The sequence below is a fragment of the Gymnodraco acuticeps genome, unplaced genomic scaffold, assembly GCF_902827175.1.
Source record: "Gymnodraco acuticeps unplaced genomic scaffold, fGymAcu1.1, whole genome shotgun sequence".
Classification (NCBI taxonomy): Eukaryota; Metazoa; Chordata; class Actinopteri; order Perciformes; family Bathydraconidae; genus Gymnodraco; species Gymnodraco acuticeps.
Window position 1 is genome coordinate 2,915,551 of NW_022989947.1, and position 20,766 is coordinate 2,936,316.

The 20,766-nt window shown below is 39.2% G+C and overlaps 2 protein-coding genes across 4 annotated transcripts; both read right to left on the reverse strand.

Moving 5' to 3' along the window:
• Window positions 1-154: 154 nt before the first annotated feature.
• Window positions 155-7,581, reverse strand: clic1 (chloride intracellular channel 1). Its single transcript, XM_034210406.1, has 7 exons — window positions 7,491-7,581; window positions 7,181-7,246; window positions 5,226-5,335; window positions 4,405-4,530; window positions 3,539-3,645; window positions 3,018-3,199; window positions 155-2,888 (listed from the first exon to the last, which is right to left on the reverse strand). Exons 2-7 carry the CDS (start codon window positions 7,220-7,222, stop codon window positions 2,727-2,729), a joined length of 729 nt encoding a protein of 242 aa, XP_034066297.1. The 5' UTR covers window positions 7,223-7,246; window positions 7,491-7,581; the 3' UTR covers window positions 155-2,726.
• A 7,982-nt stretch (window positions 7,582-15,563) lies between these two features.
• LOC117542542 (protein Bouncer-like) lies at window positions 15,564-19,934 on the reverse strand. 3 transcript variants are annotated; one of them, XM_034210262.1, is made up of 4 exons: window positions 19,883-19,934; window positions 19,497-19,588; window positions 16,604-16,711; window positions 15,564-15,975 (listed from the first exon to the last, which is right to left on the reverse strand). In XM_034210262.1, exons 1-4 carry the CDS (start codon window positions 19,921-19,923, stop codon window positions 15,758-15,760), a joined length of 459 nt encoding a protein of 152 aa, XP_034066153.1. In that variant the 5' UTR covers window positions 19,924-19,934; the 3' UTR covers window positions 15,564-15,757. The 3 variants fall into 3 exon arrangements, with proteins under 3 accessions (XP_034066153.1, XP_034066154.1, XP_034066155.1); XM_034210263.1 differs by having other exon boundaries at window positions 19,676-19,900; XM_034210264.1 differs by lacking the exons at window positions 19,497-19,588; window positions 19,883-19,934 and adding an exon at window positions 17,857-18,082.
• Between the last annotated feature and the right edge of the window lie 832 nt (window positions 19,935-20,766).

The window sequence follows — 20,766 nt, forward strand, 5'->3', positions numbered from 1 at the left end:
TCAATTTAATATCCACTCAATATCGCTTTGAGTGTAGGCCTGCTGCTTGTGTGGAACTGAAAAAGCTGTTGTGTGCATCTTATGAACGTCTTCTTCTTGACTTCACGTGGTTACCCCACATAATGGATTTAAAAAAAGAAACATCAGTCAAATGTGAATTTTTCAACAAGATAGTTATTTATTGGGATTTTAATAAATGCGTCTTGTAAAGGGCTTCGAACATCCAAATACATTGCAGTTGTGTTACTAGTTTGATTGTTTTCATTGATTATTTGAATCTACTGGTTTAGTTTCCACGCCATTTTCTTAAGACTTTTAAGTGCATCCTCTTTTGGCTACATGATATGTAAAAGGACAACACTAAAGGTTAACAGGGTTGCAGGGGAATGTATGAAACAAACAGTGGCAAAATATGACTCTCAAAACAAAGTAAAAGTGAGAACAAACCAGTTAAAGTAACATTTTAATGAAATCGAATCAAGTCCCAAGGTAAGAAGTGAAAAGCTCCTCAATACTAATACAATAATACATGAGCACTGAAATTATTCAGACACTATCCCTTTAAACGTTGGTCCACTTTTAGAAAGTTTCAGTCAATATCAAATATACACTTTAATCTCTTTGATCAACACTTGTCCTCAATAACACCTCAAGGAAGAATGTAATTAAAATCATATCGAAAAATACTCTGCTCATACTAAAACATAATAAAAGTCTGTGTATAAGATTGTCTTTTTAATCGTCTTAAATTGCACTTAGGTTATATTTTATTTTTAAGAGCTTCACTCTAATCCCAGAGAGATGATGAGGTCACAACAGACCTACGGTGTAAATCTTAATTACAAACATCCCCCATGTTCATTTGCATAGATGCAATTAAGTTAATAAAGTTGTCTACTCTACGCAAGCTGCCGTTATATTCGGATGAGACGTGTGGTTATTGTTTCCAGTTCTTCCAAGCAGATCCATTTCAAGTCACTTTAACAAAAATGATTTCAGACTAGCAAGAGTAGATTTATTCTATTCTACAAATTATAACAAAATGTTCTTGTTGCCTCCAGATTCTCCACTCTGAGACTTTTCTGCTGAAAATATAGACTAGTGCAAGTGTGTATTATTACGCGGCTAAAAATAGTCCCCTGCAAATACACACTCTTAAATGAATGGCTTAAGATTCATAGACTGGGTCGGATAATTCATAAAAAACGTTTATATTGGACTAATTGACAATAAGAAAAACCTTTACTTTCAATTAACAATGGACGGCAATCTAAGTGCATTTTCAATTTTAAACATTGAGCATGTTTACATTTAACTTCCTTGTCTTCCCCTGATGAGAAACATGTAACAGCACGGGTCTGGTTCCCAAGGCGACCAGAGGAGGCAGTACAAGTGATTTTATTGCAGCACATTAGCAGTAAACGGCTTCTTCATCCACACTTTCAAACACCAACAACCTGATCTTTTTCTTTTATATAACACTAAAAAGGATTCTTCATAAAAAAAGAGGGCATCAACGGATCGCAAACAAGCTCGGTAATCTTGAATAATCCTTCCCACCCACTGTGGGGGGGCAGAAAGGGGAAGCCCGGGTCTATTGAAAGAGTTTCCTGTGTAACTGTTCTCAGCTCTGCCTCCCTAAAGCGAGACCCGGTCTGCAGGCCGCCGAGGAAAAGCACCCCACTTCCTCTCTGAAGTGAAGAATAAGAAAGTGTAGATTTAAAAAATACATTTGTAATCCTCAAGTATAAAAGGCCTTGTTCCCTCAGGAATGAATGAATACATCCATTCTTAATAATCTAAAATAAAGGCAAACCCCAAAAGAGAAATTGGCACTGGTACACATTTTGACCTAAAAAAAGAAAACCACTTCCTTAATACTAAGACTGAAAAGAAGAGTTGAAGCATTTTGTTTGAGGCTGGCAATTTGATATGGTAGGCAGCTTTGTGTCTGCTAAAAGATATACAAAGAAATACATCATCAGTAAGGGAACGAGAGACAACTTTACAGTCTGTATCTACTGATGGTGAAACTGGACACAAGACAGGCTGTAGTTTTAAATGTGTGTGTGTGTGTGTGTGTGTGTGTGTGTGTGTGTGTGTGTGTGTGTGTGTGTGTGTGTGTGTGTGTGTGTGTGTGTGACCTGCAAACAACATGATCAATCGATAAAATCCTAAACAAGGTTACTGTGAAGGAAATGTAAATTCTGCCACAGTGCTTTTTTTGTGCTTGTGTTTGTTTTAACCTCAGCTTATCTGCCTCCAGCGCTTCCTTGTTTACCTCATGGTGACAATAATTAACCAGCTATATTGACTAACATTATACAAAGGTGATATCAACAGGGTTCCCAATCAATACATCTGGCCCAGTTCACTAACATTCAAGGACCCAACAACTGAAGGAATTGGCCTATTTACTAATGTTGAGTAAATAAATAACAAAGGACGTTTTTTCTACGCAAAATATATGGTGTCAATAGCTCATGTCTATTTATGTCTATTCTCAAAAGTTTTTTAGATTTTTTTTTTCTTCTTAAAATTCACAAATGTTCAAGGATTTAAAAAAGGCCCCATGTAACTATTTAGTATATTTTAAAGCTGTAAAAAAGTGAACAAACAGATCGACCAGGTTGCTTCAGAGTGTGTGTGCAAGTGTGTGTTTTTGTGCTTGTGTATTCTATGTAATCTATGCATGTGTTATATGACTTGTGCCTCCTGGTGTGCTCCTACTTGAGAGCTTTAGCTACAGAGGAGTAGGCGATGTGGATCTCGTCGTCGATTGGGCAGGTGGAGGCAAACTCCTCCCTGATGTACGCTGCGTTCAGGTACCTCCAGAGGTTTGTCAGGGACTGGGGGATGTTGAAGTTTCGGTATTTTAAACACACCACCTGGAGAGAGAATAAGAGACACAATCAACAAAACATGGTGGACCCAAGTCTTCAGTTTAAGCGCAAAAACAACATAATAATCTACTCTTCCCAGGCCCCCGCGCTGCACAGCTTAGAGCAGGAGATTACCTTCATGATGTGGAGCTTAGGCAGCAAGTTGCAGTCAGACAGAGTAAGCTGTTGGCCGTCCAGGAAGGGGCGGGACGAAGAAGTGAGCTCATCGGCGCTATTCTCGTCAATTTCATCAGGAAGTGGGGAGCCGAGGTAGTCGTCCAGCTTCTTCAGAGCCTTCAGCAGGCCTTTCTCCAAGTCTGAGCACACACAGAACATATTCAGATATCTGCAAAACCAAGTCTTTTGAACAGAGTTGAATTTATTTATTTTTTTGAAAGGCTTGAATGGAACAACACTGCCATTTCCAATGAGATCACAACACAGAGAGCAGCTGGCAACCTGTTTCAACTGTGGCAGAAACGCTCAGACTGTAATGGTATTAACTCCCTGCTGGTTTTCTGTCCTTCAGAGAAAGACAGAAGAAGCTCAGCAGAAAATACCTTGGATAACAACCGAGTCTTTTAAAAGGTCCAGGTTACATTTGAATTCAAACTAAAGTTAAGTGAAGTTCTCATTTTGAAGTATCAGTTACTTACTTTCGTTGGTCTGAGGGTTTGAGTTCTTGACGTAAGCTGAGAATTTGGAGAAAACATCCATGCCTGCTGTGTTGGACTCTGGGTTACGGGCAACCAGACGGGGATACCTAAACAGAGGGATTGGTGAGGGTTAATATCGTCATCACAAACATTCATTCACTCAAATGTAATGCGAGTGTATTTAATGTTAATCTAGACCAGAAGATTTAAACAGAATGACACAAAACCAAATGAAGTCAAAGTAAGAGGCAAGCTATACGAGTGCTGCAACTAACAATAACATTAAAATGTGGCTTTCATTATTTATCATAAAATATATGGACATAATGAAAAATAGCCTTGGAAATGTCCTTAAGACCAAGATGATATTTTGAGATAAGGCAGCAACTAAAACATGTTTTCTAGATTTAACGATGAGTTGTTTTGGTGTATAACATGTTTATCAGAGTTTCTCAAAGTGAAGTCTTTAATGTCTTGTTTTTTTTGTTAAAAACCCAAATAAATTCAGTTCTATAGGATATAAAACAGAGAACAACGGGAAATGTATATTTTGGGGAGGCTGAAAAACTGATTTTCTGGCATTTTTTGCACACAAAATCACTTATTATCAAACAGTTAGCAATTATTTTTCTGATGTCCGTTTAAGCTCCACATAAACGTGTTTTTGTTCAAAGATATTTCATTTAGGATCCCAGAAGACAAAGAAGAAAAAGCAGCAATTTCTCAGTTTTGAGAAGCTGAAGACAGGACATATTTGTAAGGAAATGACTGAAATTATGTTTAATTTTGTGTCAATCAACTAACTTTCTCAGGTCTGAAAAGAGCAAAATATAGCATTTTGTAAAACAGATATATGAAGTGATTACTTTGGAGGGCTGAGGTTTTCCTCCAGAAACTCCTCGATCTTGTTGGTGTCCGTTTTGACCTCGCTGCCGTACAACAGGAAGGGAGGCTGGGCACCTGGAGCCAAATCCTTCAAGATGTCCGGCTTCCTGACAGGTGGAAGGAAATAAACAAAACATCAAAAACAGCCAAACAGAAATCCAAGAAAAGAGATGGAGGATTAAACAGCAGGAGAGAGGTATAAGGATAGTGGGGGAAAAGCTCTAAACACAACAGCTGTCATGCAAATCAAAGTCAGTGTAGCTTTATGTCGTTAATCACTCAATATCTGAACAAAATGCCCTCTTGTTGTTTTATATCACACACACACACACACACACACACACACACACACACACACACACACACACACACCACACCACACACACACACCACACCACACACACACACTACACACACACACACACACACACACACACACACACACACACACACACACACACACACACACACACACACACACACTACACACACACACACACACACACACACACACACACACACACACACACACACACACACACACACACACACACACACACACACACACACACACACACACACACACACACACACCACCCCACACACACACACACACACACACACACACACACACACACACACACAACACACACACACACACACACACACACACACACACACACTACACACACACACACACACACACACACATCACACACACACACACACACACACACACAACCACACACACACACACACACACACACACACACACACACACACACACACACACAGTGTTTACCTCTTCATATCCACTGTTGTCACATCGAAGGTGACTCCTTTCAGCCACAGCACCATGAAGAGGCGCTGGGAGAACGGACAGTTGCCGATGCTCTGACCATCGCTCCCTGCCTGGGACACAAAAACAAATAAATGTGATCCATTTTTATTACATTTCATTTAGCTGACGCTTCTATCTAAAGAGACTAAGAATAAGTGCAATAAACCATAAATATTCCATGTCAGAACAAAAAGAAAAGTGCTGATATATTACCTCAAATAGGTCAGACCATTGTTTCAAATAGGCTTCGAGTGTTGTAGTATGTAGTGTCAATTAATTGATTAAAGACAGAAAGTTTAGAAAAATGTCTATTAGTGATTCCCAAAGGCAGAGAGGACATCCTTAATGTCTTGTTTTGCCCTTAACTCACAGATATTCAGTTGACTGTCATAGAAAAATAACTGAAAATAGTAAAAAAAAATTACTTAAACCAATTATTTAATAATCTAAATAGTTGCTTATCATCATTAATAGTAGACTAGTGCCCTTTGTGTTGAGGCACATACTGGGACCTTTTACTTTGAATAAACTACTACGTTGTTAACATCAATCACTGATATAATGTTTTAAAGCAAAAATTACAAAACGCTCTGGATCCATTGTTGCTTTTCTTAGTCTCATATGATAATGAAGATTTTTATGATTAGGTCGGTAAGAATAAGAATTTAACTTAAAAATCACAATTCCCCTAAGCTCAACCTGAAGTCTTCAAATGTCTCTCTTTTAATCATCACGTAGAATAAGAGAAGCACAACATCCTCATTATTGAGAAGCTTGAATTGTGTCAGTTTTTGTTTAAAAGTGACCTCATTAATTAATTGATTGTCAAAACAGTTGACCATTAATGAATCGATTTAAAGACTAAGCGTTTCAACTCTATATGATAGCAAAATGAAATAACTAACATTTTGTAGACCAAATAATGAACATCGCCATTCAGTTGATATACAAATCAGTCAGGAACTATAACAATTAATAAAAACGTCACTTTCAAGCAGATATGACACATTTTCTCGAGTAGTTCCTTTTTATCTTTTAAAACATTTAGAGGCTTTGCTTTTGGATTGCTGCTTTGGAGAAAATAAGCTATTGAGAGGATGTGACCCTATAAAACGAACTCAAATTGAATAGACCTAAGATTCATTTCTGTATTTACGTAGAGCTTGTATGCTGCTCAGGAAATGATCATACAGTCTGAAAATGTTCCCTGCGTGGCTGCAGGAAGACATATTTTATGTTCAGTCATTAAGGCTTTGTCCTGTGGTGTGAACAGTCAGTTTCAAACAGTAAGGCGCTGCTTTCTGCTATACTGTGGCCAATGTGAAACTATACTTCCTGTTCATTAAGGTTATTAACATTGAAGAGGCTGACTAGAAACTAGCTTTCAGAGAAGTTACAACAGCATCTTTGACCCCTGAAGGGAAAAAAGCGTAGAGGGAGGTGTTCACATGTTCATACAGAGAGATCTTTATTTAAACATGTGGGACCATGAAGGGAAGCCATATTTGTTGTATTAAGAGTTTTTGACTCAAAGGAAGTGGCATTAGCCTGCCATACTTACTAAATATAGATGAAAGTCGTCAGCCCATTGGGTTAACGAGCATTTAATTAGATTAGCTTTACTGTCATGTATAACCCCGGTGTGTCAGCAGAGGTCTGACTGACATGAATATTAAAACAAGAGGCTGTATTATGATTTAAACGACCAAGGTGACTTTATGTCTACTCATACGAGCACTAAGGGATATCGTATCAGCTTTTGATAACAATACACTGAGCATGCAGATTATAAAATAAGATACGACACTTCAAAGACACCGTTTCTGGAGCCCGTTAAATACATAAATGTCACATGTTGTCGCCGTGTCAAAACTTACTGTATTCTTTAGGGGGCAGGGTGTCATTCAATCACTTACCTTCACGAAAAGTTCAACTTTGGTCTGATTCGCGTCGCTCATATTCACCTGCTGATGCACGAAACCCTTTAAAAGAAGAACCGCGGACACGAAGAAGTGGTTAAAATAAGGCAGCAGTTACATTTCCTAAACGAGAAACAAAAACTCGGGCAGCCAAGCCCATCTTCCGCTACAAAGCCTAGTCAGTAAAGGACACATTTAAACATTGTAGCTAACACGAACGCAGCGTAAACGTTACACAAACCTAACTTTAGCTGGTCTAAAGCATAAAATAACACATTTCAGATAATTTTAAGTGTGCAGGGGCTACCTAGAAAGTGTTTAAAGTTAGTTGTCGCCTTTAGTTGTGTGTGTGTGTGTGTGTGGTTTCTCCTCCCAGTTCCTCTCTCTCTCTCTCTCTCTCTCTCTCTCTCTCCTCTCTCTCTCTCTCTCTCTCTCTCTCTCTCTCTCTCTCTCTCTCTCTCTCTCTCTCTCTCTCTCTCATCACCATTTCCTGCTGCTGCGTGAAAGGCAGAGCTCCACAGAGAGGCGTTCAAGAGCGACAACGACAAAAGTGGCTCTGAAGTCAATAAGAAATAAGAAGAGAGTAAAAATAGGAAAATATATAATTATTAAATGCAATAACATATACTAAGCACAGAATGGAAATGTAAGGTAGAATAAACTAGAAACGCACACGCACTGGGTAAGTGGTGGCAGTTATGGATGTATGGACCTGTATGCTTTGTGACTATTTACATTTGCTTCAAGAAATGTCTCAATTGGCTTATGTGTTTTGTAATATATTTTAATAGCTTTTAATGCCATGATGACTTTCTGCATTGTCATTATTCAGAAAAAAACGTTTATATATAGCCTACACGGTATAATCTCTTACGTCTCATGTCCATAAATACCTGAACTATTAAAAATAATTGTGTATCAGACCACTTTGTCTTAGGTAAATACAGGTTTAAAAAAAAAAAAAAAACATAATAAGAGCGGGTCTTCTAATGAAAATATAGCTAAGAAAGTCATATGGAATTTAAATATGCGATAGATGTCGGTCAAGCACTTTTAGGAAGACATTCGTAGTTCAATGTTTTATTTTAGCTGGATGTTTATGTATCAGGCAGCCATGACTGATCACAGATAAATTAGCCAGTGTAACAAATGCTTATGGTAAAATCACTTCTCAATTCAACACACTTGTGTTGTGAACTGCAATATAATAAAGGGCCAGTAGAGGGAGGTATGGAGCTTCACTTTGCTTTCTGCTCTCAGAGGAAAAACGAAAATGTTAAAGGTCCCATGTCATGGCCATTTCCACTGATCATAATTCCATTGTTGTGGTCTACTAGAATAGATTTATACTGTGCAATTTTCCAAACTCACATTGGTTTCGCATACAGCATCTCTGTAAAGTATGTGTATTCAGCAGTATTCACTCTCTCCACTAAACGGCTCGTTGCAGCTCGTTGCAGCTCTTGTCCCCCCCTCCCTGTGAGCACAGGGTGCTCCGATTGGTCGGGACCAGAGCCCTAGAGAGATAAGAGTTACGACACTCCCATAGACCTCCGTTGTAAAAAATGGCGGCGCCTACTTCCGGGGTATGGACATCGAAATAGTTCAAAAATATTGTCATTTGGGCGTTGAACCTCATTCACTTACATTACGGCGCGTCGATTAGTTCCAGAGGTAAGTTGCTGAAATATCGAACTCTTTTGAATTGTCAACTGTCTATATTGTATCAGAGGCCCTTTATGATGCTTATACTGGTCTTCATTTGTATATGCACAGCGTAATTATCTATATGTTATCTTGGTTGTTACAACCAATTTAGCTAGCATTGCCTGCTAGTTAGCTAGCGCGACTTCGTCAGCTTTGAAGGTAAGATTTCAGTAATGAATCGCTAGCAGCTTATATATCAATGATGCTGGGTAACTAACAAGCAGGATTTAGATTGATTATGTGTTTTTATTGTTATTTTGGTTTTTATCTGCTGAACCTGACCGTGTCAGCCATCCTTTGTCGACTTTGTCTGTATGATATGACTTAACTGCTAGCACTAGTAGAAATGAGGTGGCGTTTGTGATAAATATTTCATTTAATATTTCATTGAATTTTGGGATATACTAACATTTCATTATGTGACATGTTGACTGTACTTTTTTTTTGTTGGTACTGTTCCGTGTTAACTCATCTGTACTGTACAACTAGCCTAGCGCTACTTTTTAATGCTTGATGGCATGCTAGGATAGATTCCTTTGTATTGTAATATACACACTAGTTTAATGATTGTTCTTCAAAGGTATTATTCAGTCTTAAACAAATAATAGCCTACTGAATAGGCTACTCTACAGCAGTGAATGAAGGATGAGTCTTTTAGGCTCATCCTTCATTCCTTCATGCATCCAAAATGTTTATTTTTAACAAAATAAACACTTAAAAAAAAAAAATTAGCACTTTTTTTTTTCACCCACAGTGACAGCGCGCAGAGCATATTGGAACTCTACAGGTGTTGGGACAGAGTTCCTCAGACGAATGGACGAAAATGTGTTTTCCAGGCAGTCTTGAGTGAAGCGGCTTGTGAGAACAAATTTGTGCCCTTGTCTCAACAGGTCATGCTGGACCTCCAGGATTGTTGTTGTGGCCATCACCAGTCCTGTCTGGACTGGTTTCCAGCTGCCCTTGGGACCGATCTTCAGGCCCCGAAACAGATGGATGGAGTCCCGGAGGAAGCTGATGGCCTTATCATACTCCTCCATCTTGAAATGACTTAGGGCAGTAACAGTGTTGCGTGACGACATGAGGTCAAACTTTTTGGTGTCCAATGTTCAGTCACTGTATTGGTAAGCAACAATTTGTTTTGGCCAAAATGTGTTATTCACACTCCTGACTCCAGTTTGATGTGCTGCATTCTCCTCTGAGTGGTCCTGATTTCAGGCAGAGGTCATGGCTTGGAAGGTTTTATATTCTGTAGTGTCTCAACAGAACCTAATATGAATTGCTTTATTGTCTCGTCGCTGGATCACCTCCCCCTGGCAAAGTGGCCTCGTTATTGTTGACAAACCTGTTTTTGTTGCTGGTTCAACAGGAGCTTCTGTAAATAGTTTTGTAAATAGTTTGAATATTTATCATAGTAATCATTTTCAGTCTCCCACTCTCTCAATTTAATTTATCGTTTATTTGCCCCACCATGTTTTGTTGTCCAAGGGCACTAATTTGGTCTGTGTTGAAGATTGTTTTACACTTTAGATTAATTAAAATTGTGTTTTTTGGCTGAATTAATCTTTTTCTGTTGAACCCTAACCCTCTTTGTTCTCCTTCTCATTCATTTGACTTTGTTTTGTTCTAACACACATCCCACATCACATCACTTTTTCCATACACTGTTCTTAATACTTGTTCACACATTTGTTCGTCCCTTTACTTTGTTCTTCCTGTTGTTCTTGTTCAAACACATATATCAATTGTTCATCCACTGTTGTGGTAAAATGATATTCATAGTCTTAACATGATCCTGCTACCCATGCTAACATGAACACAAACGTTTCCCTCCAAAAATGTAAAACGTATCTAAGTAATAGGCTACCAAGCTTTCCGTTGTCACCCTGCCTCTCCAAATGCAAAACTGTCAATAAAAAGTATGCAATAATACAATTACAGCTGAAAAAGTACTTGGGTGTGTGTGTTTTTTTAATATATATATATTTACCATTCAATAACGCAATCGCTGCTGTCTGTCCCATAGAAGAACATGACAGCGCAGCGCAACTATACTACGGACGTGACTGCCCTGGCAGTGACAGCAACATAGCCTGCTTGTTCCCCTCAAAATATCGTTAAATAACGAAACTTATAAATAGTGCCAATCCATACAAAGTGTAACCACATCATGTAAATATGAAAGCAATCTTTAAAAAATAACAGCGTTGGTTTAATCTGACTATTTTGACCATGTTTGTGCTGTTTTTGCCATAGAGAAGCATTGCAACGGAAGTGCGTTTTGAACTATCCCGGCATACATAAACCACGTGACCGGCTGGCGGCGACATCAAAGAGTGTCGTAACTCTTATCTCTCTAGGGCTCTGGTCGGGACGTTGTGAATCGCGCTGAGCTCCGTGGAGGTGTTGTTTAGCGATACACAGCCAAACTCACCCTGAGCACACACAAAGTCACAGCCGAAGTAAAAACAATAAGTGTGGCTTGATATTGAGTAAGAAAAAGGTTGATAAACGCTGTGAGAATGGGTCTGCAGAGAGAATTTCGTTGCGATCCCAACTGTCTGTTATCAGCCTGCAGCCAGGGAGGAGAAATCAGCAGAACTGCCTGCACTAGTGTGTGAGGAAGTCCGTGGATTGGTCAATTTGGACCAATCAGCGGGGGCTTAACGTAACGGCTCCGCGGACGTAACGTAACGGCTCCACGGATTGGTCCATTTCGTTCCGGGGACGATATGACATCATGATGTACCCGGAAGAATCAAATGGACAGTGACGTATCTCCAACGAGGCGTTTTGGGAGGTATTTTCTGTTTTAGAGTTTTACTCGCTACATGGTGTACATGGTTTTGACTCTGCACACCATATACATGCATACAAACCTTCATAACACACAAGGGGATGGGTAATAACCGGAAAAGCATGACATGTCACCTTTAAAAAGAGCTTTGTCCACAATGTCCACATACAAGATCTTCAGTGCTGACAGGGGCGGATCTACCGGGGTGGCATGGGGTGGCAACTGCCACCCTAAACAATAGCCTTGCCACCCCAGCTGCCACCCCAGTTGGCATCTTTGTTTTTGAAAGAAAAGTTGTGGCTCATCGGACATTTATGAGAGAAAGTCTCTAATGTCCGAGTGCAAGTGAATGCAGCACAAGATGCACGTCATGTAACCCCTCCCCCGGTCCTGGCGCGAGAGTGGAAATATGATTGGTGGCGAATTCACTTGAACGGGGGGACGGCGCAAAACGAGAAGCATTCGGACCCAAGCACTGAAGGAATGAGGTAGTTGCGATCTACAATGACAGAGACTGTCAGTTTGGCTGTACTCAGCATTGAATCAAAACGCACTACAGCTGTTGATCTTAATACGTTTGTGAGGCGTTTTGCTGAACAAAATAGTAATCGCCGCATTCAGCTTTAATAGACATGCCAACTTGATGCTCTGCTCACGGATGACTCGATGAGAATAACAAACTGTTAAGATAATGACCTTGTATGCGTGTATATATTTTTTTCTTTGAGGGGGTCTGCCCCCAAAAAACAGTTTTAAGTCCTGAGAAAGTAAAATAAGACGGTGTGTAAAACTACACTGCCCAGCCAACAGAAAGTAACCACTTTGATTTAACTAGGCCAGTAGGTAAGGACCTTCCACTGGATAATAACTGCAGCGATGTTTTAGCTGAATACACGTTTTTTTAACCCTAACTGATGCAGTTAGTCACTTCTTTAATGTTTGTTCTTTCTGATGTAAAGTCAAGGTTGTAACTGTATATCAATAATGATATAATTACTTGTTTTCAAATTTGAAGGAGGGCGAGCAAGCATCTTGATGAACATTCATCATTAACTCCTCCAAAAAATATAGTTTATTAAATGAATATGTGAATCATAACAGTTCTTCACTATATCTGTAAAGCGTCTTTGAGCACCTGTAAAAGCGCTAACAAATTAAATCTATTATTATTTATTAACAGTGATTGACAGCTGATAGGAATAATATGATTGTTAATAGTATCATATTCATTCAGACAAACATCAATGAGACAGTTAATTAATGTACTTATTGCAGCAGTCTGCATAGATTTGGTACTCCTACTGGTCTAAGAGTGAGACAAACTCATTCAGTTATTGTTCAGTTAAAATTCATTAAATTACATCTGCCACCTTGTAAGGCTTTACTGATGTGCCACAATAATATCACCTATGTGATTGAGTTAAAATATTAATATTGTGGCTTTCCAAGTTAACATTGATTGTAGGGGTGTAACGGTTCACAAACATTTCGGTTCAGTACGTACCTCGGTTTTAGGTCACGGTTCGGTTCGGTTCGTTACGTTTTCGGTACAGCAGAAACAATTATCACAAAACATAAAATATTTTTTTAAAATTATTATTAAACTGTGACTAATGTATTCAAATAAATACAAAATATAGTAAAATAAACATTAAGGTGCAGCATTTCGATGAACTGAAATAATCTGTATTTGAACTGTACTAGTACCTAAGCAGCCAGCTTGACATTAGGACTTGCTTGTCATTGTATTTTCATGTTGTTTAAAGAAAGATGAACTTGTCCACATTGCTTGCTGAAATGGCAGATCTGCTGGCACTAACCATGTCTCCTGCTGTGGAGAACACCCTCGCTAGGGACAGTGGCAGCAGATACAGCCAGGTAGCGCTTTGCTAACATGGCAACATAAGGATATTTGGTGTTTGTAATAGCTTTGGCTCGGTCTGAACTTTCTGCGAGTGGTGGAGGCTTAAATGCTAGTGGGAGTTGGGTTTGCACTTCAGTCATTTTCTTTTGGTACCGGTGATATTCACATTCGGGTGATGCCTTTTCAAATGAGTGTGATGTATTGCCAGCCGCGTAACCAATGTTAGTTGAACAATGCCGACAAACAGCTTTGGTTCAGTCCACCTGTCTTTGTCCGTCATCCTTGTACGTAACTGCGAAACCAAAATGTTCCAAAACCGGAGACTTCAATGATGCTGGAGGATTTTCGAGCTCAACTTTATCTGCGTTCGCCATTTCGACAGTTCCTCAAATTACTGACTACATATGAACGCATCCCTGTGACCAGCTCTCATAGTATGCCTCTCATCCAATGAAATGACTTGCTCGCTCTATGATATATACCTGAGATTATTTCCAGAAAGTTGTTCATGTTCTCAATTTTTTACGTTTAACGCTATATTCGTTCGGTACCGAACCGAAGGGCCCGTACCGAATAATTTCAGTACGGGTACCGTTACACCCCTAATTGATTGATATGATTGCGATTTAAATCAGCATATACTTCTGTCAGGGGATGCCACCCCTCAAAATCTCCTGCCACCCTCTTGCCACCCCATGCATATTTGTCTAGATCCGCCCCACTGTGCAGTATTAGTTTTGCTTCTTTATTTTATTGATTTCTTTGTAAAACTTCTTCTTTGGTCAAAAAGGAAAATGTTCCACTCTCGCTGAGTGAAACGCAGTTTCACAATCGAATAAAGAAAAACCTTCTGTAATAAGAGGTTGTTGTTTCCCAAGGCCATCTTCCGAATTATTCTATATCACTGAAATTTGATGTATCATTTTTGTCTTCATTTATTTTTTACCAACACCTGATGTGATGAAGGAAAATTGCAACGTATTACAACATTTAAAGAATGTTTTTAGCTCTAAGATTTCGACATGAAAGGGCCCTCATATGCTCACTTCCAGGTTCATATTTGTATTTTGTGCCTCTACTGTGACATGATTACATGCCTTAATGTTCAAAAAAGCTTTATGTTTCTCATACTGCTTGTGTTGCTGCACCTCTTTCCCCCCTCTGCCTGAAACCAGAGCCCAGTCTGCTCTGATTGGTTAGCTGGCCGGCTCTGTTGTGATTGGTCGACAACTTAGAGATGTCACACCCTTTAGCCTGTACAATGTGTTTGAGCGCTAGCCAATATAGGAGCGAGTGTTACATAGTGATGTGGAGCTCTAGCCAACAACCAACGATTTAATGAAGCATGTGTCCTCATAAACCAGTATTTTCTTGAAGTATCAGCCCTGTCAGACAAAGACAACTAAAGACAAAGGAGCCTTGAAGGAGTCTAGTGGGCGCAAATCCAAATTTAAGTTGGCCAATTTTCTGTTTTCTCGTTCTACTTACACAAATCGCTTTGTCACAGGCGTCCTGGGGAACTGCCAGTCTGCTACTAAGTCTGCTAAGACAAGGTTAATTTCTGGCTACGCCTTCCATCAATCCCTGGATTTCCTTACAGTCAGTGAGACTTGGATCACACCAGACAAATCCACACACCCAGACCCACTGGTCTTCTTAACTCCCAATTGAGTTTTTCCACATTTTCTCCTTCTTTTTAAGTTAACGCTGTTATTGTTGTCCTCTACCGTCCTATTGGGGGATTTTCTTGTGGAACTAGATCCTTGACACTTGACACTGGTCTGCAGCTTGTACTTCTTGGTGACTAAATCACCTCAAAAGAGAAGCTGTCTGATTTACTACTCCTGCTAAAATCATTTTTTGAATAACTGTCTCCATCCCCGCCTACTCATATAACTGGCAACCTCCTCGAGCTTATGTCACACTGCTCTACCTCTGACTTCTCTTTACCCCACTTCACACCTCTGATCACCTATTTCCTCAAATACTGTTTCAATGATGACAACACAAAAAAAACATATCATAGTGATGCTTTTTATTGATGCTTCATAGGTTGGAAAATGATCTTTTGAATACATAGTAGATAGGACAAATCAAAGTAAATAATAAAGTATTCTGATTTATAATGATCACTTCATATCATAATAAGTGCAAAAAGTGAACATATCTTCTCAGGGGACTGCTGTAGAAACAAACAGGTAATGTACAACTACAACAAGCCCCACAGAGAGGACAGCATGGCGGCAGAGAGGGCTGCAGTCACAGACAGCTGGACAGACGCAGCTCCGTTACACAGGTTAAATGCACAACACTGGAGGAACGCAGTGAATCCTTCACCGAGCAAGTTGCTGTCCAGTAGTGTCCCACACAGAGTGCTGCTCAGGCAGCCGCGTTTGTGCAGGGATACCTGTTCTGTCCCATTGAACCCTGGGAGAAATGGAAACCAGAAGACAATGTCAGCAAATAAAATAAAAAAGCAAATCTACTTGTTAAAGGGGCAAAAGGGGCATTTTTTACTCTTATATTGATATAACGTAAATGTTGATTGCACAATGTAAACATTTCACTATTAGATTTGATTGGTATTTATATTCGTTCCCTAACTTTCAACACATTTTGTCTGCTTCCAGGTCACAACCGCCCAAAAAATTATTTACGCCGCAAATATGTGTGCGACAGATTAAGAACATTTGATAACCAATTTGTGTGTCATTCATTACATTACATTGCATTTAGCTGACGCTTTTATCCAAAGCGACGTACAATAAGTGCGTTCGACCAACAAAATACAAACTTGAAGAAAACAGAATCATATAAGTACATCAGGTTTCATAGAGCTAAAACATTTCAAGTGCTACTCAACTGGCTTTAGATAAGCCAGTCCTTTATTAGTATATAAGTGCTTTGTTAATAGTTCTATTGCTCGAAGTGGAGTCGAAAGAGATGAGTTTTCATTCATGATTTTGATGCTTATTTATTATGTTTAGTTTTACGACATACTGTAGAAACATTTCAACGTTGTGTATTCATAGTATATTCAGAGTGTTTTCCTTACTTAGTTCCCCTTGAAAGCAGAGCTCATTTGCAGCACATTGGATGTCCTTTCCAGAGAGACAGGTCGCAGATGTGCCAATAGGGCACTGACGGCAGGTAAGGCATTGTGCTGTTTAATGAAAAGAAGAAGACATGTGTTAATCAGATACACAGCAGTAACTTGCTCAGCAACATCGTTTTATGTTTCTTATCTTTATAGATAAGATTATAGTTCCTCCACCAGCACCGCATTGAAAGAGGCTGGTTTGTGTTTAAACATTCCAAAGTGTAAAATTACAATCTGTGCTGAGGTGATATTTCATTTTTATTTAGCCTTTATTTATACAGGTCAAATCTAATTGAGACACAGGGTCTCATTCTCAAGAGAGACCTGATCAGTGGTAACAATACCACACAAAGTTACAGACAGACAGATAGATTTCTTGGAGTCTTTAGAGGTGATGGTATTTGGATAACATCTGGAGGGAGCCAAGCTAGCTGTTTCCTCCTGTTACCACTCTTTGTGCTAAGCTAACTGCAACATGGCAAGTTTAACTGGAGAGTTAACTCTCAGCAAGTAAGCATATTTAAACCAATTTCTTCAAATTAACATCTACTCCAACCGATAAACTCTTGCTTTTGTTCTTAAGTTTGAGTTTTTTACAGGTCTGAATTGTATTGATCTAATTGAAAAAATCATCACTGTGAGTGGGGCCAGTTTTAAAATGCAAAATGTGACCATAATTGACTATTAGTGAATCACTGCTTTTAATTAGTAGCTAAGGTTTGCATTGTTGTATTTTAGACAAGTAAATAAACAAGCATTGATTTTCCTTCTTTACTACAACAACTTAAACATATACTCATATACATTCAGGGAGGTGTATCTTTATGTTGCCTTTAAATCAATGTTACTGCTAATATGTCTTATAAAACATAAGCAGGAGTACTTTGCTAGATCTGTGGTAATTAGTGCTGGACCAGACACTTGTACCACACTGAGTCTAATTAAGCTGCAATGCAGTGAAATCACCTGGGACTTAGTCATGAAGGGCCATTAAAAAAAGTGTTTTTCTTAGTTTGTCTCAAGTAATGAGACACAGTACACGTTATTTATTTATACTATAGTTATCATTCAATGACTATGTTGGATTGTGCTAACAAAGACTTGAAAATAACACTAAGTTGGTACAGAGGTCAGAATAAAAAACATGTTTCGAATAGATAAAGGAATAAAGGCAGCAGTCGTAAAACTTGTAGTTATTCTCAACTAACCTGCGGCGATGATGGCGCTCAGCACAATCCCTGCTGTCCAAACACTTTTCATACTTGAGGTTTAAAAGAAGAACAAATTCCTTTTTAAAGAATGAAGCTAACGGTCTTAACACCTGTGTTAGTCAAGTGAGTTACATCAAGGTAATGAGAAGATTTAATTAAGACTCACTGAAGAGGTTATGTGCAAGAATGTTGTTTATCTTGTTTTGTGTTCCTGCTGCATTTCATTACAAAAAAATGACTTCCTGTCAGGGAATAATTCTGTATACATGTTTACCTTTTGCCCTCTGACGCAGATGCCCAACCTTGGGCAGCCGCTATCTCCCTTAAGGAGGGGCTGCCCAAGCATTTTGTTGTTGTTGCCAGTTTATGATCGGGCAACTTCGGTCAGAGATAGTTATTGTTGTGGGACACCTGGAACACATCCTTCTCGGGGTGCAGATGACCCCGAGCGACAACAAATGGGATTCAGTGTCCTCAGCTGTTTAGTCTATCTATTGAAGAATGTTGATTATTACACTCTGAAGTTAAAACCTCGAGCTACAGGAGGGTTCTTCAGAATTGATTGTGGCATCTCAACCGTGTGGTTAACTCGTGGCCCGTGACATGTCTTGTGAATTCTCAGTCAGTGTTTGCCATCAAAGCTCCAGCTCTCCTCGTGTCTCTCTGAGTCCTGACTCCGATTGCTTCAGAAGTTTCCCCCACACTTCCAACATCGAATGCACAACATTTTATTAAAGTACAACTTTGAACCATAGAGACGACAACAATCACAAAAAGAGTGTGTCCAAAGTTAATCAAGTTTGTCGATTATAGCTATTAGTTCATGAGTGCATACAGAGAAAACCCAGTCATGAATAGGATCTCTTTTGTTTCCTAAAGGTCTTTTGTACCACAAACGGTAATTAGGTCGCCCGAAGCAGCAGTGAGACGGATGAGGGATTGATGTGGCTCCTGGTGATGGTGTATCCTGCAGTCAGGAAGGATTGGAGGGAGGACACGTAGATCAGAGGGTGATAGACTAGTGATATTTCTGAAGATAGGCTCTTTATAGAGTCTGAGGAGCATTTTTGGACAAAAGATCTCAACTATATTATGTATTAGCACTGTAAGGCAAGCAAACAAGACACATGAAGTGTATTAACCTACATTTTGAAGGTCTAGATTTGATTGATATCTAAATGTTGTCCAGGTCACATCTGCCCAAAAAGAATTTACACTGCAAATATGCAAAATAGAACATGTGATTGTGTTCAACTATTTTACATGACGAAAACCTGTCGGCAGAAGGCTTCAAGCCTTTTAAAATGAACTCTGTTGATTTTTGGAAAATGTGTTTACATCAACTCTACAATGACTTATTTTGTTTTGAACTATTGATTGTATTAAGAGTCTATCAGACTTTGCACAATCACTTTTAAAAACTGTAGTTGTTTAACCTTGTTATGTGATTTCAATCCAATCTCTGTGAAAATGTTGTAAACATCAATTGGAAAAATTAAGAAAATGTGATAACCAATTGAAACAATTAGCCGTGTTGCAGTCATGATTTTGCCGCTTTATGATATTTTATTTTATGACGTGCTGTAGTTACATTTGAACCTTGTGTATTCAAAGTATATTAAGAGTGTTTTCCTTACGTTTTTTGCATTTGCACCACATTGGAGGTCCTTTCCAGAGAGACAGGTCCCAGATATGCCAACAGGGCACTGACGGCAGGTCAGGCATTGTGCTGTTCAATGAAAAGAAGAAGATGACATGTGTTAATCAGATACACAGAACAGTAACTCGCTCAACAACATAGTTTCATGTTTCTTACCTTTACAGATAAGAGAACAGTTCCTGCACCAGCACCGCATTGAACAAAGCTGATTTGTTTAATTTGTGAAAAAAATACAGTCTGTGATGCAGTCACTTCCTGGATTCTTTAGAGTTGATGGTAGTTGGATTACATTTCAAGATTCAAAGATTTTATTGTCATATGCACAAAGCTACAGTGTAGAAATGGCAATGACATTCTTCTGACCTTAGCTCCTCCAACAATGCAACATATCTAATCAAATACATCCATCCATCCATCCATCTTCTTCCGCTTATCCGTGGTCGGGTCGCGGGGGTAGCAGTTCCAGCAGAGAGCCCCAAACTTTCTTTTCCCTGGCGACATCAACCAGCTCTGACTGGGGGATCCCAAGGCGCTCCCAGGCCAGCGAAGAGATATAATCCCTCCACCTGGTCTACCCCTTGGTCTCTTCCCAGCTGGACGTGCCTGGAACACCTCCCTAGGGAGGCGCCCAGGTGGCATCCTAACTAGGTGCCCGAACCACCTCAACTGGCTCCTTTCGACGCGAAGGAGGAGCGGCTCAACTCCGAGTCCCTCCCTGATGACCGAACTTCTCACCTTATCCCTAAGGGAGACACCAGCCACCCTGCGGAGAAAACCCATCTCGGCCGCTTGTATCAAATACAAAAATACAAAATCAAAAGTTGTGCAAAAAGTCTATATACATGTCAATAGAATATGGGATTTTTAAAAGAACAGAATAGGAAATTAAATAATGTAAATAAAGACAAAATTAAATACGGTTTATTGTTCTTAAGTTTGAGTTTTGACAGGTCTGAATATTAATGATCTAATTGAAAAGTTTAATCATTCTTTGACTATTCTGGGGCCAGTTTTAAAATACTAAATTTGACATCCAAAGTTCTTGACGGATCCATAATTGACCAATTATTTCATTTCTGCTTTTAATTACTAGCTAAGGTTTGCATTGTTGCATTTTAGTGAGTAAATAAACAAACATTGATTTATCCTTCTTTAGATGTTTCTGCTCCTAATTCTTATAAAACAAAAGCAGGAATACTCTGCTAGATCTGTGGTAATTAGTGCTGGACCAGACACTTGTACCACAC

What these genes read in the sequence shown, in the direction of transcription:
- LOC117542542 (XM_034210262.1), bottom strand. Translation starts at nt 19,923, where the DNA reads ATGTATTTGATTAGATATGTTGCATTGTTGGAGGAGCTAAG. An exon ending in GCATTGTTGGAGGAGCTAAG is followed by an intron (nt 19,589 to 19,882) that starts GTCAGAAGAATG and finishes TTCATTGAACAG; the next exon opens with CACAATGCCTGACCTGCCGT. An exon ending in GTGGTGCAAATGCAAAAAAC is followed by an intron (nt 16,712 to 19,496) that starts GTAAGGAAAACA and finishes TTCATTAAACAG; the next exon opens with CACAATGCCTTACCTGCCGT.
- clic1 (XM_034210406.1), bottom strand. Translation starts at nt 7,222, where the DNA reads ATGAGCGACGCGAATCAGACCAAAGTTGAACTTTTCGTGAAG. An exon ending in ACAACAGTGGATATGAAGAG is followed by an intron (nt 4,531 to 5,225) that starts GTAAACACTGTG and finishes TCCACCTGTCAG; the next exon opens with GAAGCCGGACATCTTGAAGG. An exon ending in AAACCCTCAGACCAACGAAA is followed by an intron (nt 3,200 to 3,538) that starts GTAAGTAACTGA and finishes GTGTGTGCTCAG; the next exon opens with ACTTGGAGAAAGGCCTGCTG.